This window comes from Protopterus annectens, chromosome 11.part0 (assembly GCF_019279795.1).
Source record: "Protopterus annectens isolate FY-2018-M chromosome 11.part0, PAN1.0, whole genome shotgun sequence".
In the NCBI taxonomy this organism is placed as follows: Eukaryota; Metazoa; Chordata; order Ceratodontiformes; family Protopteridae; genus Protopterus; species Protopterus annectens.
In genome coordinates this window covers 926,167,948-926,194,246 of record NC_056745.1, presented here as the reverse complement: position 1 = coordinate 926,194,246, position 26,299 = coordinate 926,167,948, and the positions used below count along the sequence as shown (strand labels likewise).

General features: G+C 43.2%; 1 protein-coding gene across 2 annotated transcripts in view; it reads left to right on the top strand.

Moving 5' to 3' along the window:
* The window catches only part of PHTF2 (putative homeodomain transcription factor 2), a 1,638,259-nt gene that overhangs the window by 1,336,821 nt on the left and 275,139 nt on the right, over nt 1–26,299 (top strand). For both annotated transcript variants that reach the window (XM_044088321.1, XM_044088320.1), the window contains one exon: nt 5,745–5,831. In XM_044088321.1, the coding sequence (XP_043944256.1) occupies nt 5,745–5,831 (87 nt within the window). The remainder of the gene's footprint in view (nt 1–5,744; nt 5,832–26,299) is intronic.

Below are 26,299 nucleotides of genomic sequence, written 5' to 3'. Positions count from 1 at the left end.
TACCCTCCAAGATCCATCAGCTGAGGGGGCCCAGGCTAAGACAGCCTCCCAGCTGGCGACTCTTAATTCAGTGGTAAACTCCTCCATGAGGCTCATTTCATATGCAGCCGATGGTGCGAGTAGAGCCGCAGGCACAGGCGTGGCCCTAAGGAGGCATGCTTGGATGCGGCTATGTAACTTTGCCGAACCTTTCAGCGTCTTTCACCAACACCCCTTTTGATGGTTCCTCTCTCTTCGGATCACAGGTGAAAGGATACCCTTACCAGGTGTGAGCAGGAAGGCAAAACTCTCTCTGCCGTAGGAGTCCGTTTTTCCACTCCTTCCAGACCATATCCTAAGGGTCAGAAGAGTGGAAAGATGTGGTTCCGGAAATCTCAAGGAGCCTTGCCGGACGCACGTGGTGAATTTCCACCCAGGGGCAGAGGAGGGAACAATAACAGACACCGCCCTCGTGGCAGAGGGGATCCGCAAAACCAGGGCAGCAGAGAATCTTTCTCTGACAAGCCCTTCCAGCATCCCTGAAGGGTTGCCCGGCTGCTCACCTCTGGAGGCAGTCGGGGGAAGGTTATCGCTGTACCCAAGAGCCTGGCAAGACATAACACAAGACAAATGGGTACAGTCCGTCATATCCGGAAGCTACAGAATTCCCTTCGTTCGCACCCCCTTAAGGTCAAACAAGTCCATTCCAGATGTTCCACCCAATCTAAGGGACCAAGCAGTGCAAGAAGTCTCAAAACTGCTAAGAAAAAGGGCCATCCAGCAAGTCCCAGCAGACCAACAAGGATCCGGAATTTACTCTAGGTTCTTTTTGGTAACAAAAAAGACAGGGGACTGGAGACCCATTTTGGATCTCAGCAGACTAAACAAGTCTGTACAAAGAACGAAGTTCCGGATGGTCATGCTTCAGTCCATTTTACCCTTTCTCGGTCAGGACAATTGGATGGGCTCCATAGAGCTTCAGGATGTGTACTACCACATCAAAATGGGCAGACGCTCCCGAAGATTCCTTCGCTTCTGGCTGAGAGCCAGCCATTATCAGTTCAGAGCTCTGTCCTTTGGTCTCACCACAGCCCCAGGGTGTTTATCAAATGTATGGCAGTAGTTACAGCTCACCTGAGATGGAAAGAATTCCAGATGTTTCCATATCTCGACGACTGGCTCCTCACTGCTACCACCAGGCATCACCTTCTGCAAGCCAGAGACTGCATCATCGACACTTGCTCCAGGCTAGGTATCACAATAAATTTCGAAAAGTCTGCATTGTCGCCCTGTCAATCTATCACCTTTATAGGCGCACATTTAAATACCAAAGACATGTTAGCGAGCCTCCCACCAGACAGGGTGTTAGTGATTTGTCAGCATGTCAAGGTTTTATTAGCATGCAAAAGGATTCAAGCCAGGTTTTGTCCTTCAAATGCTAGGTCTCATGGCAGCAGCGATCGTACTTGTCCCTCTAGCTCGGTTTCACATGAGGATTCTCCAGTGGCTTCTTTTCACCCAATGGTCCTTCCAGCAACTTCCCATGTCTTACATTATTATGATCACTCAGGCATGCAAGAAGCATCTTGCGTGATGGATGATCTCCACATCAGTTCTCCACGGCAGACCATTTGTTCTCCCCCCTCAAGTGACTACAGTGACCACGGACGCCTCCCTGATCGGATGGGGGGGGGGGGCATGATCAGGGCAGAACAGTCCAAGGCACCTGGCAACCTCACGAGTATCATCTGCACATAAATGTCTTGGAGATGAGGGCCGTGCTCTTAGCGTTGCAGGCTGTTCAGGACTCTCTTCCTACCGGGACCATTGCAGTTCAAACGGACAATATGTCCGTAGTGTGGTACATCAACAAGCAGGGTGGAACCAGGTCCTACCCCCTATGTCGAGAAGCACTCAGACTGTAGCAGTGGGCGATCTCTTCCCAACGGTTTGTGATTGCAGCACACATCCCTGGGAGGTCCAACGTCATAGCAGACAGACTGAGAAGAGCAATTCTCATGCCTCACGAGTGGTATCTGAACCAGGTAGTTGCGGACCAAATCTTCCGCAGATGGGGCCAACCTTGCTGCGACCTTTTTGCAACTTCTTTCAACAGCAAGTGCAGCAATTTCTTCTCTCTCCTCCCACTTCCTGGGCATTCCCCCAGAGATGTTCTAGTCCACGATTGGCCCCAGGGACTTCTTTATGGATTCCCTCCTTTCCCCCTCATACCGAAGCTTAATCAGAAGGCTACCGTTTTGGGTTGCAAAATGATCCTCATTGCTCCTTACTGGCCTCGACAAATATGGTTTCCGTTCCTGCATCGCTATCTTCTCGAACAGCCTTGGACTCTGGACATAGTTCCAGACGACCTGATTCATCAATCAGGCGGGCTGTACCAATCCCTGCACTGTCTCCAGCTCACAGCGTGGTTGCTCCACTTCCAACCTTAGCCAGGCTCCCAGATATCTCCCCCTCTGTGCATGAAATCCTTTTGTCATCACACAAGTCTATGACCAGAAAAACTTACGGTAGTAAGTGGAAACATTTTTCTTCCTGGGCAGAGGCAAAAAGTATAGACCCCTTTTCAGCCCCCGTACACTCCATTTTGGAATTTCTCGTGGAGCTCTTCCATGCTGGGTCCACTTCTGCTACAATTAGAGTTCAGTAAGTGGCAATTTCAAATTTTCACATTGGCCTGTCGGAAAACAATATGTCCCATAAGCTGTGTAAAGCCTTTCTCAAAGGAACCACCCTGCCCAGGCCCCCAGTGAGAGATCCTCCACCACCGTGGGATCTAAATTTGATTTTAGCTTCGCTAATTTTGCTCCCTTTCGAACCTGCAGCTTCTTGTTCACTGAAGTTCTTATCTTCGAAAACCCTTTTTCTGGTAGCTATTACTTCAGCCAGAAGAGTTTCGGAACTACAGGCTCTTTCTATCCGTCCCCCATACCTCGTGTTCCACAATGACAGGGTTGCTCTTAGGACTAATCCTTCCTTCCTTCCTAAGGTCTTTTCAGAGAGTAACTTGAATCAGTCCATAGACCTTCCTGTGTTTTTCCCTAACCACTCCAACTGGGCGGAGTATAAGTTGCATCCGTTAGATGTTCACAGGCAACTACGCTTTTATTTACATAGAACCAAAGACATTAGAAAATCAGATCAACTGTTCCTGTCTTATGCAGTAGGTAAACAAGGTCTTCCGGTTTCTAAGGTAACCTTATCCAGGTGGTTGTCTTCTATCATCACATTCATATACCAACTCAGGATTAAAGAATTACCAGTCAAACCAAAAGGTCACTCGACCAGAGCTTTAGCCACTTTGATGGCTTTTCAGGCTAGGTTGCCCATGGAATCTATTTGTGCTGCGGCTAAATGGGCCAACCCACATACTTTCATTTTGCATTATAAGTTGGATTTGGTTTCCAGGAGCAGAGCTGATTTTGGTTCCACTGTTCTGAAGAGTCTTTTCCGATGAGCCACCCAGGATTTTAGGTGCTAGGGATGCTGTCCCAACCAGCAAGAATGAAGGCGAGATAGACAACTTAACATAAAGAAGTTATGTACCTACCATAACGTTCCATGTTAGTTGTCTTCTTCTCGCCTTCTTTCTTGCATCCCACCCTCCATCCCCCTATCCTAGTGGACCAAGAAGAATTCCTCTTGATTTTGCACTGGCTGAGTCTTCTCTGGCTATTTCCTTCTGCTTAGTAGTCTCTCCAGTAGGATTTATGCATTCTAGGATAGGATTCATTTATTATTATGTGTGCAGTTAGACTTACCGAACGAGATCTGGGTATCTAGCGCCAGGCATCATGGGATATAGGGGAGGGGGGCCTCGAGCCAGTAAGCAGCTCTCGAGCTTTTGAAGATGGCCGAGTTGGAGCCGAGGATCGGCTCCAAACCCAACCAGCAAGAAAGAAGGCGAGAAGAAGACAACTAACATGGAACGTTGTGGTAGGTACATAACTTCTTTTTACGTTGTATGTACGTCCAAAGACAGCACAGTTTTATAAGGGCAGGACCAGTTCAGTAAGAAAATGATTCACAATTACTAGACTAATTTTTACCAAAAAGAAGTTGGGACCTAATGTTTCTGAAGCCACTTTTTGTAGGTAGCTTCCTGATTGCATTAAATTGTGTCATAGCAAGTAAACCATCACATACTTTGTCTGTAGTACATTTAACTAGAATGGTGGCAACCTTTTAAGGTTTTTTTTTTTTTTTTTTTTTTTATATATGCAGAAATGTATTCTTAAGTGATATCTGTCAGATGCTACATGAGCTTCACCAAATACTTTGAGATGCTGTAAGCTGGATGTGATCTCTAAGTCTCTGTCTTCTTTCTGAGTCAGTCATTTTTTTGGTTTTCTTTCTGAGTCAGTCATCCAAGTTATGTTACAGTGATGACCACCAAGGCGAATATGCTTGACACTATGAACTACTTGTTGGTCAATGTGGACCTTCTCATGCTAGGCACAAAAGTTTTGTACCTACCATAACATTAGAACTGGATAAGATGGTTCATCCTCATCAGCATACTCTCCTCCTCCCTGCCTCATAGTGGCCATGTTCCAGAGGATTTTTATTTTATTTTTTATTTTGCACAGCATCCCTGACCATCAGGACTCCATCCCTCTGCTCTGACTTATTCATTTGTCCAGGTCTGGTCGTTCAACTCTTAAGTTCCTACTTAAGATCAGCCTAGAGGTGAGAGTTGTGCATCTTGGAGTGTTGCCATCATCCTAGGGGCCCAGTATATTTTTATTAGACCTATGTCCATCTTCCTAAGCAGCTAATAGGGAGAAGTGTTAGCATGTGCTCTGAGTCTGGTTGTATAGGGGTGACCATACATGCTTCAGTGCCCCCCCCCCCCCTGTTCACTGACTTCTCTCGGAGTTCCAGCCTCTGCCATAAATCCACTGGAGAGAGAGAAATGCCACCATGCCCCTGGTCTGGAGGATGATTAACAATGATGTGTTGTATGTTGCTTTTGAATGGCACACGTGATACCTGGAGAGGAAGATAATTGGCTAACATTTTCTGGAAAATTTTAGATATCAAGCTGACTGAAAAAATCTGTTCTTTCAGTCCCAGTCATAGAGGTTGGTGAAGGTACTTTCTTAACTAATCTGTTCATAAATGGTCTCTGATGGGATCAGGCCTTGGACTACTGAATTATTAGTATTGTTGTTTTATTATCTTGAATAGCTTGCTTACTCCTACCAAAGTCTTTAAGCTATATATAAAAGAAATAGCCTGGTTATGCTGCATGTAGAAAACAATGGGGGATAAGTTACTTGAATGTTTATATAGAAATTTGACTGAATTATGCTGTTAGTCAAAATATTTTTCCCTCTGAGGTGTAGTGACCTTGGAATTAATTTTATTAAGTGTGTTTGGGAGAGAACCATGAGTATTTGAAGCTTTACTTTCCATCGAAATGTTTTTGCTTTATTTTTCAGCCAGTACCACAGTTAGGATATTTTTACATTTGACTTAGAAAAATGTAGATCCAGGAAAATTATACCTCCCATGTTTTCACCTCAAAGTAAATTTCATGTCCTTTTACTGGAAATTTAGGAAGTAGTTAGTATATCATTAAAATAATTTATTTATTGTTACTGAGTTATGTTTTATTAAAATTAATGTTACTAATATCTCTGGTCATGTAAAGAGTGGGGAGGAGGAAACAGATTTTATCTAAGACTCATAAAACACAGTCTCTGTATTCTTTTGCCTTATAGTTCTATTTTTTTTTCCAGCGGAGGGGTCCACAGAGGTCTGTTGATGTGATCATATCATCTGCATTCTTACTGACTATCTCTGTTGTGTTTATCTGCTGTGCACAGGTAAGTAGTCAAGACTTTTATCTAAACAGCACTTAGATGTATTAATTCTATCCTTTACAGAAGCATTTGTTTCTTCTTTTTGTGTAAGTACCGTTTCTCAACATTTCTCAACAGGTGTAGTACTAAGTGTAACTGTTGTCATGGAGATGTCAGTCTAAACAGTATTTTTATTTTTGCGTGTTAAATGTTTAACATACAGTATATGACATGTCTTGGTTCTTGGCCACTTAATTCTAAAAACTCATAATGTATTTCATCATATACAGGGAATGGTTATTGGTTAATAAATTCCTGTCTATGATTAGATTTTTTGTAGAATAATGTTCTCAGTAGTCTGATAGTGGTTAGTGTTTTACTTAGAATAGGAGCAATGGCTGTATCTAAGAACATTTTTTAAACCGTATACATTGTTGTACAGGTCACATTAAAGTAACATTAATTCACACACACAGTTCTCATTTGAAATCGGATATCTCGGTTTTTCTTCACTGCGTATTGGTTTTCTTTCTCTGTTTTTGCCTCTGCTGTCTTTTTTCAATTGTCAACCCTCTCTGTCAGCTGGACATTTGTTTCCTTTCAGTGAGGCACCAGCATAAAGTAGACCTACAGTGCAGTGAAAAAGTATTTGCCTCCTTTCTGATTTTTTTTGCATGTTTGTCACACTTAAATGTTTCAGATCATCAAACAAATTTAAATATTAGACAAAGATAACCCAAGTAAACACAAAATGCAGTTTTTAAGTGATGATTTTATTTATTAAGGAAAAAAAAAAACTACCCAAACCTACATGGCCCTATGTGAAAAAGTAATTTCCCCCCTTGTTAAATCATGAAGTAACTGTGGTTAATCACATTTTTGGGAAAGCTGAGTTCAATTTCACTAGCCACACCCAGGCCTGGTTACTGCCAAACCTGTTGAATCAAGAGATCACTTGAATAGAACCTGTCAGACCAAGTGAAGTAGGTCAAAAGATCCCAAAAAGGAAGACATCATGCTGCGATCTAAAGAAAGACTCAACCATACGAAAGTGACTGGGCAAAAATGGCATGCATGGCAGAGTTCGAAGGCGAAAACCACTGCTGACCAAAAATAACATAAAGGCTTGTTTCACTTTTGCCAAAAACACATCTTGATAATCCCCAAGACTTTTGGGAAAATATTCTGTGGACTGACGAAACAAAAGTTGAACATTTTGTGAGGTGTGCTTCCCGTTACATCTGGCGTAAAAGTAACACAGGATTTCAGAAAAAGAACATCATGCCAACAGTCAAACATGGTGGTGGTAGTGTGATGGTCTGGGGCTGCTTCACTGCTTCTGGACCTGGGTGACTTGCTGTGATTCATGGAACCATGAATTCTGCTGTCTACCAAAAAATCCTGAAGGAGACTGTCCGGCCATCAGTTTGTGACCTCAAGCTGAAGCGCACTTGGGTTCTGCGGCAGGACAGTGATCCAAAACACACCAGCAAGTCCACCTCTGAATGGCTTAAAAAAACAAAATGAAGGTTTTGGAGTGGCCTAGTCAAAGTCCGGACTTGAATCCAATTGTGACGCTGTGGCATGACCTTAAAAAGGCGGTTCATGCTTGGAACCCCCCCCCCCCCCCCCAAAGAAGAGTGGGCCAGAATTCCTCAACAGCGATATGAAAGACTCATTGCCAGTTATCGCAAAAGCTTGTTTGCAGTTGTTGTTGCTAAGGGTGGCACAACCAGGTATTAGGTTTAGGGGCAGTTAATTTTTCACATAGAGCCATGTGGATCTGGATAGTTTTTTTCCTTAAATAAAATCATCACTTAAAAAATGCATTTTGTGTTTACTTGGGTTATCTTTATCTAATATTTGTTTGATGATCTGAAACATTTAAGTGTGACAAACATGCAAAAAAATAAGAAATCTGGAAGAGGGCAAATACTTTTTCATTGCATTGTATGTGCAGCATCAGTGGAGGAGATGACTTCTAGTAAAGTAGAAGAAAAAAAATAGACCAGATGCAATCAGAGGTGTTTGGAGGAATATGTAAAAACAAATGAAAATCAATCTGAAAAAAATAGTTTTAAATAGTCAGCCTGATGACCTGCTAAGTTTTACCAAGTCAGAAGTAGAAATGAAGAAAAGAACGACAGATATTGAGCCATCAAATGAAGAAATATTTCAGAAAATAGATCTAGAAGTTAAAGTATGAAAAGAAAACCTGAAGTTTTCTGCAGTACCAGAGAAGTTGGAGGGAGTGGACTGTCTCAACTTTTTGAAGGTACAAATAAGTACCTGGACTGATGTTCCAAAGAAGGGCTTGTTAATCAGGAAAGCAGATTGCATCTGTGCCCCTAATTCACTTGTCAGAAAGAAACAGAGACCCACATTCATTAAAATGAAGTCATACTAGCAGAAGTATGCCAAGCGCTGAAGGTGCTAAACATTGGTGATGCCGAGGTATTTGTGGAAGATGACTATACTAAACAAGACAGGAGTAAGTTTATTATTTTCATTAAAAGCTATGAGCTTTGGTTGAGATTTAAACTGCTATGCCCAACAGTTTATTTAAATTGTTTTTCCGGGTAAGTCAGAAACATGTGGATGCAGATCTGGCAATGGAGGAGATGATAAATTTCAGTCAACACGACTCCTGTCAGTAAGGTGAAGAGGACTGTTTTTCTACACCCTACAGAAGTAAGGAGGGTCCAAAAGAAATTGTACTAGTAAAATTGTTTCTCTTGTTCAGAAAGAAAATAGTTGAGTAACAGATAGAAGCCCATGAGTGGGCCAGAAGAATTAAGAAGGGCTTTGATTTAAACCAGCTGCAGATACTACAGGAAGATAATGATCAGTAAGAAGGCTTTTACAACTAGGTGAATTTCTTGAACCGAAAAAAATGAAAGCACCACTACAAGGTGCTCAAAGTATTGGGAAAACTAAGAATGAGTCTAGTTTTGTGCTACCCCGGAGAAGTTGGGATTTAATCAGAAAGTGGTATAGTGAGAGGGTAAGAACTATGCAAAAGACTAATAGGCAAGTATATTTTTTTAAATAGTGAGGGAACTTCGTATCAACTCCACTATGTGCTACTTATTTCAAAAATGTGGGGGAGCTAATGCATATAAATCTGATTTTAGCATGGTTGCCCAAGAAGGAACCAAGAAGAGTTGAGAAAAAAAATGTAAGTAAAATTGCTTTCATTTATTCATTTATTCATTTTGTGTTAAATAGTTTAGTAATGTTGTAACGTACAGTATAATATTAGAATGTATGTTTCTTAATGCAAAGGGGTAAAACATAAGTGTAGTAGTGCTAGGTTTGTGCGGTGAAATAACTTTACTGAGTGGTAGCTGACTTGATTATTCACAGTAAGCTGTTAAAAAGTAAAAGTAGCTTATCACTTGCATTGCAACATGAGAGCGAGAACTGGGAAGCAGAAGGGTACATTTAAACAGTGTTGAGACCTGAAGCTGCATGGGGGCTGAACTATGAGGATGTATGACGTTGCTCATATAAGCATAAAAGATAATAGTGTTTACTGAGTGGCAGTAAAGCTAGTTTTGAGTTAATTGCATGTTTCAAAAAAAGAAATGCAGTAGAAAAAAATAGTGTTGAAATGGAATACATCTCCTCAGCAGCTTCAACTTAAGAATGTACTAAGCATAAAGTCATAAAATGAGTTTAGACAGTGAATTATCTGAAAGAGCTATATTTTAAGTAAAAGGTTGACTGCGTGTGTAATACACTAGGAAGGGAAAAACATATTACAGTTAAAGAAGCAGTGATGTGTTTACATGCCAGCCATGGCAAAGAGTCTTACCCACAAGTACCTCTGTTTTTAGGCGAGATGCCAGTGCAAGTAGCCATTATTGTGAAACTGATGTTGAGGAATGTGGTTGGAAGGTAGGGATTTTATTTCAGTTTTATATATTCTTCCTTTGTTCTATTTTAAAGGGATTTGAGGATGGGTATGGTGAGCTGGACTGTTTGGAAAATGTGATATAATCTCAAACAAATGTGTGAAAGTCTTGTAAGTCAAGCATTACAAGGTATGCATAAACTGCCAGTAGGAAGAATATATATATATATATATATATATATATATATATCACAGAAGTGCCATACATTGAGTGATGTAAAGTAAAAGAATGGCTGCTTTCTCAGTTTTAGCATGCAACAAAAATGGCCTTATAGGCAGAGAAAAAAGCAAAGAGTACTGAACTCTATATCAAGAACTGTATGGTGCAAATTATCAAGTTGCAGGAGATGTGTTTGGTTAGAAGTGAACATGTGAGTTTCACAGAAAAAAAGAATTTTAGTGCAGAATAGCAGGGTGTTATAGGAATAGGTTTAGTGAGGGGATACTGGGAAGGAAGACATTTACCAGGGTTAGGCATCTATATTCCCCCTAAAACTGCAACTCAGGAGCTTAGAATCATTTTTGACCAAAGTAATAATTTATTAGCAAGGTATTTTATTTGTACATGGTGACTGGAATTGAGTGAAGCAGGGCTTATATGTAAGTGAACCTTAAAAGGGAAACTATAAATAGAGAAGGTAGATTTTTAAAGTATGTGCAAGTATTTGGTGTTGAGGACAGTAGTTTTTACATATTTAAACTGACCTCTGACAGTTGTTTTTGGTGGGCTTTTTCGTCGGGTTATGGAGGACAAATAGGTTCCCAGCTTTAAACACTACACTTCTTGTAAGCATAAAATCCCCAATCGGGATGCCAACAAGGACTGCGTGTACTGCCCGGGTGCCAATCACTTGAAAGCAGAATGTTCCATCTGTGGCGACTTCAATCCTTGGGCACTTGCAGACCAATGAAATAAACTTATTCTCAGTGGCCTTCTTCCCTCCTCAGCTCTGGAGGCTCAGACCCCTTCTTTGGCTTCTTCCTGTGCTTCTCCTGCTCCTAAGGAGTCTAAAAAGAGGTCCCTCCCTGCCTCCCCATTGGGACTGTCTTAATCACAAGATGCCCAAGAGATCTGCAGATTAGACTCCTTCGGTTCTGCAGATGTTACCTCTTCAATTGCATCCTACAGCCTCTACGGATCAGGGAGAGATCATTACCATTTCCCCTATACCTTCTTTGGCTCTAACTTCGGATCCTGTTCCCTTGGATCTGAGGACCTCAACAAAGTCCCTGGCTCTATCTTCCAAGTGGAAGCACTCCTGGCCCCCCTCATCGGCTTTCTCCAGGTCCTCAAGAAGCTGGTCCAAGGAGGATATGGACAGGAAGATGAGGTTTCTTAAGGCCCAGATCCAGATGGGGGTAGTCTTGGCTCAGTCCTCTGTCAGATCCATGAGCTACCCAGGTCACTCCATCAGGACTCCTCCTCTGATCTATCCATTGGCTTCAGAGTTATGGGATTTCAGGACTAATGTGTGCGTCAGACTCTGCACAGAGGAACCTCCCTTCCTTAATGCCAGGGATGTCCTTGATGAGCCCCATTCTGACCTTTATAAAGCAGAGAGAGTCTCAGAGCCGTAGTGTCTGTGCGGGTCCTGGGGAATGGGATCGGCTCTATCCTTTTCGGCATTGTCCCTTCCCTTAGGCACTTTGGCGCTCGACAGCTCTGGTCCAATTCCCTTCTAGAGGCCTTGGATCTGGAGAGAGTCCTGCCCATTTTTCCTCGGTAGTTTCAGCTTCAGGGAAGCAGAAAGGGCTTCTCCTGGTCCTTCAGCTTTCCAGATAGTGGAGAAGGTTTTGTCCCTGGCTGGAGATCTGACTGCACAGGTTCCCCAATCCGCCCCTGTACCCCCTTCAGATCCAGGCCCGGCTCTCTCTCGTCCTGCCACAAGTCTTGCTGTTCCAAGTGGCCTGCAAGATTTCCCTGCTCAGGAGGGATCCCCTTCTTCCTACACTTTCCCAGAATATCCAGCTGAGGAAGTCCCTCAGAAGACTTGCAAAAGGAGGCACTTGGACTCCTCTTGGAGTCTTTAACAGAAGATACTGACTTCGATGAGGGGGAAGGATCCCCCTGATCCCCACCTGAAGACATCTCCTTTGGGGACATATTAGAGATCCTGAAGCAGAAAGTTGGGTGGTCTGCCCAAACTCCTTCCTCTGAGGAGTCAGTTCTCTTGGAGGCATTCAGGACAGGCCCACCTGTCCTGGGTAAACCCCCCCCCCATTAGATGCCCTGGTGGATTTAGTGTCTTGCTGAGCATGGAAGGAACCAGACACCATCGAGCCCATACTCAGGTGGCCCAATCAGTTTCTAGTGCCCCCCTTAGGAAGCACTGTAGTAATGGTCCCGCAGTCAGTGTTGTCATGGTGGCGACGGCCATTAAAAAAGAGCTGGTGGAAGAAACTGCCAGTGTCCGTCCACCTAACATGGAGTTTGGAGAACTGGACAGGTTTGGGAAGCTTGTTTACACCTCTGCAACCTTTGTGCTGAAGTTGTTAAACTATCTAGCTCATTTTACTTTGCTGCAGAGGGATCAGAACAGAGAACTGTCAGCTTCTCTCCAAGTCCATACCTGTGAAGGAATTTAAGAAAGTTTCTCCCAAGCTGACCACTCTCTCACCTGTTGCCAACTCATCGATGAGGTTAATCTCCCTTGCCACAGAGAGCACCTGATGAGCAGCTGGGTCAGGACTTTCCCTAAGGAGACATGCCTGGATGAGGCTGCGTGATTTTTGTGGAGCCCTTTAAGGGATCATTTGTCAATGCCCCTCACGATGGCTCCTCTCTTTTTGGGTTGTCAGTCAGAGATGCACTTAACTACAGTGAGAAGGACGGGAAGACCCTTTCTGCTACTGGAATCAAGTTTTCTACACCCTAGAAGCCCTTTTCCGGGAACCAGCATGGGGGCAAGAAAATGTGGTTCCGCAAGTCCCAAATGCCTTTCCAGGACCCATGCTAAGAACCTTTCTCTAGAGGTAGAGGGGGAGGGCTTGATGGTAGACTGTCTAGAGGCAGTGTGTGTCCACAAAACCAGGGCTTTTGAGAACCCCCTCCCGATAAGCCCTACCTGTGCTCCTGAAGTCCTGCCCGACTGTCCATTTCTGGAGGCAGTCGGTGGTTGACTAGTTTTGCACCCCGAAGCTTGGACCCAATTGACTCAAAACCATTGGGGGTTATTATATTCCCTTTTCCCTGCTTACCCCCAAACTCCAGGAGTCTTCTTGATGTACCATCCAGCCAACAGGAGCAGGCGGCACAGGAAATCCAACAACTGTTACAAAAGAGAGTCATCCAGGAGGTCCCAGCTGAACACAGAGGATTCGGAACTTACTCCCACTTCTTTTTGGTACCTAAAAAGAAGGGGGACCTAAGACCCATACTGGATTTGAATGAGTTAAATAACTACGTAAAGAAGTCGAGGTTCCGAATGGTTATGGCTCAGTTCATTCTGCCGCTGTTGAAAAAGGATGACTGGATGTGCTCCATAGATCTCAAGGACACATACTATCACATCAGAATAGGTGTTCCAGGAGATACCTGCACTTCCAGTTGGGAGCCAATCACTGCCAATTCAGAGCACTGCCCTTTGGGCTTACCACAACCCCCTGGGTGTTCATCAAATGCATGGAAGTGGTAACTGTTCACTTGAGGCTCAGGGGATTCCAGGTGTTTCCATATTTAGATGATTGGCTCCTGACTGCATCCACAAGGCATTGGCTAATTCAAGCCAGAGACCACTTACTCCAGTTATTGCACTCATTGGGCATCACCGTAAACATGAGCAAATCCAACCTTACTCTGGTTCAGAGCCTAGAATTCATAGGTACGCACCTCAACATGAGGGATCAGGTAGCTTCTCTTCCTTCTCACCGAGTAACCACTCTGAGCAATCAGGTTTAGCAATTGTTAGGCAGACAACCCCCCACGGTTTAATTGATCGTGCAGGCCCTAGGGTCCATGTTTTCAGCTATTCTTAGTTCCACTAGCCAGGTTTTTCATGCAGGTTCTACAGTGGTTGCTAGTCTCACAGTGGTCCATTCTGTCACAGCCCTTGGCCCTTCGCATCACATTGACTCCCATCTGCAGGCATCACATCAGTTGGTGGATCCAGTCAGACAGTGCTATTCTAGGCAGACTGTTTTTGAATACCCCCCCCCCCATGGGAAGATGGTCCAAGATACGTGGTCACCTTCTGAGACCAGGTCACATATCACTGTCCTAGAGATGGGAGCAGTTCTACTAACATTGCAAGCCTTTCAGGACGTTCTCCCATTGGGGACTATTGCAGTACACACAGACAACATGTCAGTTGTCTGGTACATCAAGGAAGGAAGAACCTGTTCTTACCTTCTGTGCAGGGATGCCATGAGAGTGTGGGCGTGGGCAGTCTGTTCAGGCTGCTTTCTAATTGCAGTGTTTATCCTGGGGAAAATCAACAATCTGGGGGACAGGCTCAGCAGATCACTTCCGATTCTGCACAAGTGGTCCCTCAAGCAATCAATAGTGAACATGATCTTCAGCAGTTGGGGTCAACCTCACTGTGACCTCTTTCCCTCTCCCCTCAACAACAATTGCAGCAAGTTCTTCATTCTGATCCTTCCGGGGGATACCCCAAGGGATGCACTAGTCCACAATTGGCACCGGGTCTCCTGTATGCTTACCCTCCTCTTCCGCTCATCTACAAATTTCTTCAGAAGGCAAGCAGGTTGAAGAGCTCAGTCATCTTCCTTGCCCCCTTTTGGCCTCAACAGGTGTGGTTCCCCTTTCTGTGGTCTCACCTGAAATATCCTCCTCTGATTCTGGAGCCAAGTCAGGACTTCCTTTCTCACCCATCAGGAATGCAACATCCAAACCTTTGAGCCCTAAAATTGACCGGTTGTTTCATCCACTTCCAACCATAGTGAAAGTGTCCGGGCTTAAGTTCCCAGTCCAAAATATTCTTTTGGCCTCTTAAAAGGCTTCCACCAAAAAAGTCTACAACAGTAAGTGGAAGAGGTTTGTTATTTGGGACAAAAGCAGGAACCTTGACCCCTTTTCAGCACCAGTTTCAGAAGTCTTATTTCTTAGTGCCCTTTTTGACAAATGTGTTAGTTTCTCCACCATCATATTGCAGTTGGCTGCTATTTCCAGTTTACATACAGCAAGTCAGTCACGTTCTCTGTTCACCTTTAGACAGTGCAAATCCTTCATGAAAAGTGTCTTTATTAAGGCCCCCGATTAAGGATCCATATCACCCATGGGACCTCACTCTTTTGCTGCGGGATACTTTGAACCAGCAGCTACATGTAACATGAAATTTCTGTCATGGAAAACGGCCCTTTTGATGGCTGTAACTTCCGCTAAGAGGATTCCAAACTACAAGCCTCATCCTTTAAACATCCACATATTCTGTTTCATAAAGATAGTGTGTCTGCGCACTAATCCCTCCTTTATGCCTAAAGTCGCTACCGAAAACAATATTAATCAATCCATCCACTTGCCAGTGTTCTTCAGTTTCTCTAACAAAGGGGAGTATGTTCTTCATCTTTTAGACGTTCATAGAAAACTTTTGTTTTTACCTCCACAGGACCAAACAATGCAGGAAGTCTAATCATCTTTTTATAGCCTTTTCCTCCAATAGACTTGGACAAGCGGTGTCAAAAATGACCTTGGTAAACTGGATTTCCAACTGCATTTCATTCATTTACTCATCCAACAGATTGGAATTACCTAAACCTCCTAGGGCACATTTCACCAGAGCTATGACTACTTTCAAAGCCTTCTATTCTATAACTTCCATTGATGACATTTGTGCGGCAGCTTCATGGTCTAATAATCACACCTTTGTATCACATTATAAGTTGGATGTTATTTCCAGGAGTAGGGCCTCCTTTAGCTTGATGGTGCTTCGGCATATCCTTCCATGAGGGCCATCTAGGTTTTACGTATCTGGGGACTCTGACCCTATCGTGAGGAGGAATGGAGGAGACAACATCAGATTTAAAGGTTATGTCTTACCATTATTTGGCATCTGTGTTGTCTTCTTTCATTCGTCCTCACTTTCACACTCCACCATCCCCCTCCTTTGTTTCTTGAGGAACCTGTATGATGTAAGGACTTTTATGTCCTATGTCTGAGCCTCTTCTTCTAATCTTTGATGTATGACTGCTGGATGCTTGGAATTGGCAAACTCTATCTAAGGTAGTTGGGTGGATGCAGGGCATTATGGGTATGAGACAGGAGCTTTGGAGTCGGATTCAAGTCTGTGGAATGTGGCTGAGTTGGATCCAAGACCCTATCATGTGGATGAATGAAAGAAGACGACACAGATGCCAAGTTATGTTAAGAAATAACTTTAATTTAACAATGCCAACATTTGTATAGAAAGGAATTACGAAGTTTAACAATATCTGTAAAAAAATAAAACAATTACTAGAAAATTAAAATTAAAATCTAAACCAACTTTAACTGAAGTACGGAATATAGTAAAGGAGATAAAAGGATGGGAATGGGATCTTTAGAAAAAGGAATGGAACAAATTACTCTGAAATAAATGGAATTCATGTGAACAGTAAATGTAGAATATTCTTCAAAATTTTAAATGAAATTCAGAGGAAGGCTAGAATTGAGTAAATTATGTAATGTTGGAATGAATGAAATTTGTTAAAAAGTACACTGCATAAACGTTAATTGTTAGTACATTTTTTCTTTTCTATTACTATATATTTACCTATGTGACACTTGGTTTATAGGTATATACTAGGTTAACAACCACTAGGGCCTTTATAAGCCTAGCTAAGCATCCCAGTTGTAACCTGCAAGTTTGTGCCTTATAATTTATTTTAAGGTGTATATGTAAGCTACAGACATAGGTGCTAGACTCCAGCGGTATTTCTGATTTCCCATCCACTTGTCTAGGTTTCTGTTGAATAGGGTTAGGGAACAGCTGTGCTTCACAATGATGGGAGCCTGTTCCAGAGAAGGGGAATTCTCTGAGACATACCTGTCCCTCCATCATGTCCTGTTTATGTTGCAAGCAAAGTTTAAATCCTTAGATTGAGTAATTTTGATGCTATTCATTTTGCGGATATGCAAAAAGGGTCATTCAGAATGGGATCCAAGGATGCCTTTTGTGCTAGGCATAGATCGCTTCTCAACAGTCTGCAACAAATGAGAATATAGAGAGACGGTTTTGAGGCTGTCTGCACAGGACATATTTACACAATATATTTTTTTGTGAGGAAAAATTGTGGACGTTCCAGTTACATGTGCCTGGTCAAGTACGCATCAAAAGGGTGTTGTACTCAATGATGAGCCTGATTAGGGACAAATACAGTGGAGCAATGATGACTCTGGGTCTTGATGCTATGCTTTTGCTTATCAGTTGAGCAACATAGAATTGTTTTCTTACCACCTTAGACACGTGTTGGTCAAAAGCAAGTTTACTGTCTATGTACATACATACCCAAATCCCTGACTATTAGTTCTGCTCTTAGTTGTGTGTTGTCGATGAGGGTAATTTCTTATGGTAGCTGAATTCCCAAAGGGTACTGTTATACACTTTTTTGCGATAAGTTTTAAACTGTGGTTTCGGCACCAGTCATTTGTCCGTGTAAAATGTTAGTGTCTTGGGAGGATTCTGTGACTGCTCCTAGTTTGCAATCATCTGCAAACTTGGTCTGCCAGAGGGCCTTGACATCGAACTTGACTTCCAAGAAGTAGATGCCAAAAAGGAGCAAACCCAGCATAGAGCCCTGAGGCACTCCGTTAGTTACCAGCCTCTTTGTAGAAGTGGTCTCCCCAATCCTAACTTCCTGGGTCCTGTCTGAGAGCATGGCTAACCAGTGTATAACATAGAGGTTTATAAATTTGTTTGGACTGCAGGTTAGAGATTGCCTTCCCTATCAAGGATTGATATTAGAGTACAGGCAAAGAGAAAGAAATAGTGGGCTCCTAAATGAAAGACCAGCACTGGTTGAATTTTTAATAGAATCTGGAACAGAAACTGCCATTAAAAAAGGACTAATTAATAAAGCATATAAAGTATTCCATGATAATTATAAGAATCAATCAGAGGAACTTAGGATTGGGAAGAGAGATTGCATAAGCAACTCACAAAGAGGCAATGGGGGGGATATATGTACAGCTCCCAAATATGCAAATAAGTCTAGAAGATTTAGGATCTTTGCCTGGAAGTGTTTACATAGGTATTTTTATACCCCAGGTAGACTCCAAAGAGGAATTTTTCCTCAGGTGGAAAGCAAATGTTGGCGGTATGACGAGCAAGAAAGAGGTAGCTGGGAACATATTTTTTTGGGTGTGTAATGAGCTGGCAGACTTTAGGAATTCCCTGCAGACCACTCTGTCAGAGATGCTGGGTGAGCAGATTGGACTAACTGGGGAGATGATTTTTTTTGAGTCATGCTACAGAATTAACTAGATATAATAAAGCCTTGCTGAGTCTAATTATGGTGGCTGCCAAAAAAAAGCAAATTAGTAGAAAATGGAAATCAAAGTCTAGACCAACTTCCTAATCTTGGCTATGACTTTCTTTTTCTTGTACAACCTGTTTATTTGTATTCCACCAGAGTGGTTTTGTTTTTTGAGTTAGTTCTAGGCCTATTTCTGGTAGGCACAGCTGTCTCTATGCCGTTATTGACATGATTGTACAGTGTTTCTGTGAACAATTCCACCTTGGCAGCTGTGTTCTCAGTTTGGTGGAGCCTGGTTATCACTTAGTAGTAGAACGTTTGCTCTGATCATAGTCCGTGTATGTGTAAATGACCTCAGATGTATCTCCTTAGATTAAATAGAGAGACAGAGAGATTACAGAGCTCTTAAACATGTGTCACAGACTGATATGTCCTTAGCTTTGAGCAGCATTCTACCTACACCAAGAATGATGCCACAATATGAACAAGTGATTGACTTCAATAATTGATTTAGTTTCTGCTGTAATTCCAAAGGGGGTACAGTATTTTTCACTATGGGAGGATGTGTTCAACAGATCACATTGCTTTGCAAAGGATGGTCTGCACCTGTCCATTCTAGGCTTTTGAATATTGACTAAAACATTGTCATCCACCATAGGGCCTTTTTCAGGCAATGCCAAACTGACAAACCTTCTGACATAGCAAAGCAGCCCAAGGGAGTCAAAAGGTGTTACTGCTCAGCCTAAACAAGAAACTCCTCTCTCTCTCTCTGTCCAGGCTCTCCTCACCTTGGAGAATGTGGATGTTCTTCGTATTTTTTGTTGCAGTCATCACATTTGGGTTATCTGATTGCAGTAGCCCTCAGTCGGCCTGATTATCAAAGTCTTGGGTCCTGCGTCGGTTGCCGTCTCATCTTCCATGACGTCAGCTAGTCAGGGGTATAAAGCATGCAGCCAACGCCATTTTATCAGTCCTTCTTGCCATGCGGTGCCCGAAGCAGAAGCAGTTCGCAAGTGCCGGTTGGCCAACTCCTGAAATTTTCATTTTCGAGTTTCAGAACCAAAGTCTTAGACTAAGTTAAGTACCTACCCATTGGGGAAACTTTTTCTTGCTCTAATTCGATGTCAGTAAAAGTTAATAATTGTATTTGTTGTGGAAAGCAAATACCTGATAAAGATTTCCTTTTCTGCTGCATTCCTTGCCTAGGCCCAGACCACGACGTACCTCGCTGTCAGTTTTGTGCCCTATTTAAACAACAAACTATTCGTCATCTGTTCATTTACGCTTCTAAATATTTTGGTACTCTGTTCAGTTATCCTGATATGGCTTCGGTAAGCCACCCGACTACCAACATTCCGAAAAAACGCAAAGATAAAGACAGAGACAGACCACTTAGGTCCAAAGCTGCCGATGACGCTTCTCCTAAGCTAGTCGCCAGTTCGCCGGTACTCAGGCGCTTTCGCAGCCCCTGATATCCGCTACTTCACAGGCCTCTACTGAGACCCATTCAGAGTCCGGTATGCCACGAGATGCTTCTTCTACTGTGGAACCTGCGGATGTCTCTACCTTGGGTCCGGAGTCACTGTGCAGGCACCAGCATCTGAGGGTGTATTCAGGCCTACTGACTTGCATATTAAACCGATGCCATCTTCTTCTTCTAGGCCTAAAAAAAAAACACATGATAAGAATGGCTGAGGACCTTATTACTCTAATCAGGGGAAGCCACCCTTCCTCCTCTAAGAGACCTAGGACTAATTTTCCTTCTGATTCTTCTGATCAGGATTCTGAAATGACCAGGATTTGCCCTCATCTCTCTATGAGGATTATGATGCAAAGGACTCCATTCCTTCTGCTTCCCCTCCAGAGGATTTCTCCTTTGGTGAAACCTTGCTTACTCTTAGGGAGCATTTCCGCTGGGAAAGACTCCAAAAAGAGGCTTAGGGAATTCTTGCTCCTGCCTCAACACAGGCCTTTAGCTATCCCTCCTATTCTGGACGTTGTAGATGATGCCTTCTCGTGATCTTGCCTGGCCCCTGACTCTTTACCTCCTGCTCCCAGAAAACCTGATAGTTATTACAGGGTACCTGACTCTCAAGTTCCTCTTTAAAAATCCTACTGCGGATCCTGAGACCATTTTACAGGGATCCAAGGGCATTAAGGCTACTACTGCCAAAGGTCCTACCCCCTCTGATAGAGATTCCAGGGCACTGGATAGATGGGGAAAGAAGGTATACACTTCTGCTACTTTAGCCATTAGGGCTTTAAACTGCCAGATTCATATGTTAAAATATCAGCAGCATATTATTGGATTGCTTAAACAGAAAATTATGTTGGTTCCTGACTGTGCTGAAAATAAAGAATTACAGGATTTAATGCATTCTGCTGAACAAGTTGGAAAACATACTTTGCAATGTGGTTTTGATTCATCAGAGGCATCTTGCAGGGCCGCTGTCACTGGGTCTGTACTTAGAAGGCATGCTTGGCTTAAGGAGCAATCTCAGCCAGATCATGTTAAAGCTAAATTGCTGGATGCTCCCTTAAACCAAGACTGCCTGTTTGGCAACAAAGCAGAAGTACTTAAAAAGATGGAGGAAAAAGCTAAATCTATGCAAACTGTTAAAGATTTCCTGCAAGTACAACCTCCCAGATTTCGTAGGCACTGGCCCTCTAAGAATTGGTCCTTTCCTGCCTCTTTCAGGCCTTCTCAGTCCAAACCCAGAACCAGCAGAGCACCTAGGTTTCAGTCCCAAGGTACTCACAGGCCTAAACAATGGGGAGCTCCCACTTACAAAGCAGGGAGTAATAAGACTTCCCCCTTATGGTAAACTGTCTCAGTGACTTAACTTTAAACCTTCCTAGCCCTGCTCAACTGACTTTAGGGGGAAAGATTCCCCACCTTGCAAAAAATTGGGAACTCATTACCCAGGACAAATGGGTTTTAAATATAGTTTCCCAAGGATACAGATTCCACTTTCACTCCTTACCAACCCCAAACGGCTGGCCAGACCTACCCCCAAGTCAGTGGGCAGAGGCTCAATAGCAAGTTCTCTCTCTTTTAAGTATCAGAGCTATTCAACCTGTTCCAGAAGAGGAATGGGGACAAGGTTTCTACTCAAGATGTTTTCTGGTGCCCAGAAAAGACAATTCCTGGCGTCCTATTCTGAATCTATCCATCCTAAACACTTTTTTTGGTAATCCCAAGATTCAAGATGTTAACTCTTCATCAGCTGCTTCCCATGCTAGGTAAAGATGCCTGGTTGGCAACACTGGATTTAAAAGAAGCCTACCTGCACATCCCAATAAGGGAATCTTGCAGAAGATACCTACACTCCCGAACAGGCTACGTGCACCACCAGTTCTCTGCACTGCTCTTTGGCTCATCTACTGCGCCCAGGGTATTCAAGTGCCTAGCTCCAGTCATTGCATTTTGCAGGCAAAGAAATATTCAAATATACCCATATCTGGATGATTGTCTAATTCAGGCAGAAAGCTAGGGCATACTATTAAATCATCTGGCTTTTGTAAAGAAATTGCTAACTTCTCTGGGGTACACCATAAATGAAAATAAATCACATCTTATACCCTGCCAACAAATGGTATTCCTGAGAGCATGCTTGAATACAACTTCCCAAATGGCCTACCTCACGCCAGAGAAAAAAGTTCATTTGATAGCCTACTTCAAACTACTGGCCACAAAGACCCAGCTATCTGCAAGGAAAATTATGCAAGCCCTGGAGTTCATGGCATCCTGCATTCTACTAATTCCATATGCAAGACTGCATATGAGGAAACTACAATGGTATCTAAAAAGCCTATGGTGTCAACATTCTCAGGATCTGGAATCAATGATTCCTATCATACCTTGTCTACAGATAGAGTTCCTTTGGTGGGCAGAGGCCTGCCACCAGTACAAGGGATTGCCATTCACTCTACCCCCTGCCGCCCAAACCCTAACAACAGATGCATCACACTATGCATGGGGGGCTCTCTTGGCAGGGTAGTGCATTCAGGGCAAATGGAACCCAATCAAGTGCACCTGCATATCAATCAAAAAAAAATGTTAGCTGTACAGTATGCTCTGACAGCCTTCAAAGACCACATTCTTCCAGGACAATTATTGGTAAAGACGGACAACACCACTGTTATATGATACATAAACAAGCAGGGGGGAACCCACTCATACCCTCTCTGCAGGCTAGCTATGGCTCTGTGGAATACAGTCTTGAGCTACCAAGTGCACCTACAGGCTCAATTCCTGCCAGGAAAGCTAAATACACTGGCAGACTACCTAAGCAGAAAGCCCATGGACCCACACGAGTGGAAACTGGAACCAAAGATATTCAACATGTTGAGAAACAAATGGGGAAGCCCAGAGATAGACCTGTTTGCCTCCCCCCAGAACTACCAATTGGATAAATTCTGCACAAGGACTCCCCACAAACAAGCTGGGAAAGTGGATGCCCTGTCCTTTACCTGGAAAAACATATCAGTTTATGCCTTTCCACCTCTGCTTCTCCTTTCCAAGGTACTGCTAAAGATCAAACAGGACAAACCAAGGGCAATACTGATTGCACCAGACTGGCCACGCCAACACTGGTACCCCCTCTTGCGCAGTCTCTCTCTCTCTGCTGACACCATGGCACCTGCCTCAGACCCTTGCTCTGCTGTCTCAGCAGGAGGGCCAGATTCTGCACCCACAGCTTCAAACCCTGAACTTGACAGCCTGGCTAATTACCTGATCTCACCATTCCCATCCCTCGGTAAGCAAGTGATGGATGTCATTCTGGAGGCAAGGAGGCCTAGTACTAGAAAATTCTATGCTGGAAAATGGAAAATATTCTGTTCCTGTAGCCAGACTCATGGGATGGGCACAGCAGCGCCCAATTTACCTCAGATTCTTCAATACTTAACTGAGATGCTTCACAAGGGTCTTTCCTTTTCCTCCATCAAAATTCATGCCTCAGTCATTTCAGCTCATTACAATACAGAACCACCCCTCTTCTCTCATCCACTGCTGAAGCAGTTCCTCAGAAGGGCCAAAACCTTAAGACCACCCAGGAGAGCCCCTATCCCAGCCTGGGACCTTAACTTTGATTGGAAAAGCTCACTCTACCTCCCTTTGAGCCAGCTGCAAGTGCAGACTTGAAATTCCTTTCTTGTAAAACAGCCTTCCTTCTAGCCATCAGTTCAGCAAGAAGGGTGTCTGAATTACAGGCCCTCATGGCTGTGGAGCCTTTCATCATCTTTCATGCGGACAGGGTGTCCCTCTGGACCAATCCCTCCTTCATGCCCAATGTGGTATCCAGTGTGGCCCTTATTCAATCAGTTAATTTGCCAACCTTCTTTTCTAATCCACAGAACAAAGGGGAACGAATACAACACTCCTTGAACGTGCACAGACAATTTTGATTTTACTTGGACAGGACTAAACCTCTCAGGAAAGAACAGCTACTGGTTGCATTTGCTGCAGGGGCAGAGGGGAAAGCTATTTCAAAGCAAACCATTTCTAGGTGGATTATCTATTGCATTAATTTTTGCTATAAGCACTATGGAAAACCTACCCCACAGGGGATAAGAGCACATTCAACCAGGGTTGCATCTACCTCTACAGCCTTTCTCAGAGGTGTCCCTACCAGGAACATCCTAGAAGTTGCTACCTGGAGTTCTGTACATACCTTCACCAAGCATTACCACTTGCCAATTTTTTCAAAATCCAGAGCCGGCTTTGCCACTGCAGTCTTGCAGGGCCATATAGCTGGTCCTAATGCTATCTAATTACCTCCTCCCATCCTTAGCTTTGGGAATCTACCCAAATGTGATGACTGCAGCAGTGAAACGCAAAGAACAAAGTACAGTTGTGTACACTTAACATAAATGTGGATGTTCAAGTGTATTCACTGATGCAGTCCTGGTTACCCTCCCTCCAGCTCCCTGACTTCTATTGTCTATACCTCTATTCTTGTTGGTATTTTGCTTTATTTTGCTTATTGCAGACACTGTAAAAAAACTTTTTTTTCTTCTCTGAACTATATGTGTAACTTTTTTTTTTTTTTACTGTTAAATGCTTTTAATGAATAATGCTCAATGTTTATTGTACCTCACTTGGAGCTTTTCTCCCCGGGCCTCTACTGAAAATGGACATGAATCCAGTTGGACCAGCCCGGTCAACAAATGTAAAATAAAAATAAAATAAAATTGTTTACTTTGCTTAAATCTTTCTGGTGCATTTGCTTTTTGTTGGAGGTGTAACCTTGTATACAATTGCTTCCCGTTATGGGGGCACCTGACATCTGGGGCAAGAAAAACTGATAAAAGGGCATCGGCTGCATGCTTTATACCCCTGACTAGCTGATGTCATGGAAGATGAGACAGCAACCAATGCAGGGCTGAAGACTTTGGGTAATCAGGCCGACTGAGGGCTACTGCAAGCAGATAACCCAAATGTGATGACTGCAACAGTGAATACACTCGAACATCTACATTTATGGTAAGTGTACACAACTGTACTATGTCTGTGCAGTTACTGAGACATGGTTTAAAGCCACAGAGAGTACCCTGGAAGTGCAGAGCTAGTGCCTTCCACTCATTTGGGCCAGCACAAGTGAGGACCAAAGCTGTAGGTATCTCCGTCTATATCAACCACAAACTCAACTCAAGACTAGTCAAACAGGACAATGCTCTTAAGCTACTCCATGTCCAGTTTTCCATAGGCAGTGTTGTATTATATCATCTCCTTGCAAGCTATAGGTCTGCCTTTATGAACCAAGAAACTCATAACTCAAACTTGGACTTACTGGATGCCCCTACTATTCATGGTTGACTTCAAATACCAGACTATAACCTAAGTTATGTAGATGACCCCCCCCACACCACCACAACTTACAGCCCCAAAGATTCCTAGACTTTGTAAACACACACACCTTGGACCAGATGGTGCAAAAATACTCGACCTGGTACTCAAACATGGGAGCGTGCTCTAACCCCAAGTGTAGTGTCCTATCTGGTAATGTCAGACCATTAAGCGGTCTCCTTTCATAATAATAATCAGCTCTGTGACCCCAGCTAACCCAGAGACATTTAGGAATTATTCTGAATCATTTTGTTACTTGTGGTCTAATGACCTTAGTGTGTGGGTGATTTGGCAGATCTGGTCCCTAACAGACAACTGACCATGATTTTTCTACTTATTCAGCCTAGTGAGAAGGTCATATGTATGTCTTACAATGGATTTTCCTATGATAAAAATATTGGGTAGTGTGTTGGCTTACCTTATGGGCTTTGTAGATGAGGCTGCAAAGGGTGTGGCTGTATGTGCTATGTTTGTTGTTATTTTGGTGGCATGCTTTTTGGGGTTTGCTGAGGATTCATTTCTTAGGACAAATGTCTAGGAGGTGTGTGGTGTTTGGGAAGGTTACTTTTAAGTGCATCGGCATATGTTGGTCTGTGTGTTGGGTCAGTGTTGTATGTGGTAGGTGTAATGTTTGTCACCAACAACCTGATTATTTTGAGTGCTTTTGTATGAGAATATTGCCTTTAGTGACTACGTGTAATTACATCTTTTATATACTGTATCCATTTCTCTAAGGATTAGTTAGTTGCCAGTGAACATGAGACCGTTCCTACATTGCCTCAGTATGCCCATATCCACCAAGCTGGTTGTGGAGAAATTGGAAAAGTGCCCAGCCATGGTGTCAGGTCTTTTTTTAGTTGAACTGCAAAGGGGTGGTACAGCAGGCTGACTTGGGGGCCGGGGAAGTAGAAACTACAACTAGGCTATGCATGACTTAATTCATGTGGCAGTGCTCCTCAGTGCACAAACAAGTTGCTGTTTGCATATCTGAGTGTTGGATAAAGTTATAGGGAAGTTTTGTAGGAAGAATTTAGTTTCTAGGTGCCTCTGTCTATACACTGTGTAATGAGCAGTGGAATTTATAGACTTTTAAGAAAAATTACTAAACAAACTAAAAAGCTCTCAGATCAGTGAAATGATCTCCCTTTAAGCCTCCCTGTATGTTTTTCAACTCAGACAGACCAGACTACCTTTCTACTGCCACTAGAATTGTCGTCCCAGTCTGTGTGTAAAAACACATTTTAGCCAGTCAAGCCAGCAGGAACACACACTTAAGGCAATTTTAAAGCACAGTAGCAACATCTAAACCAAGGAAAG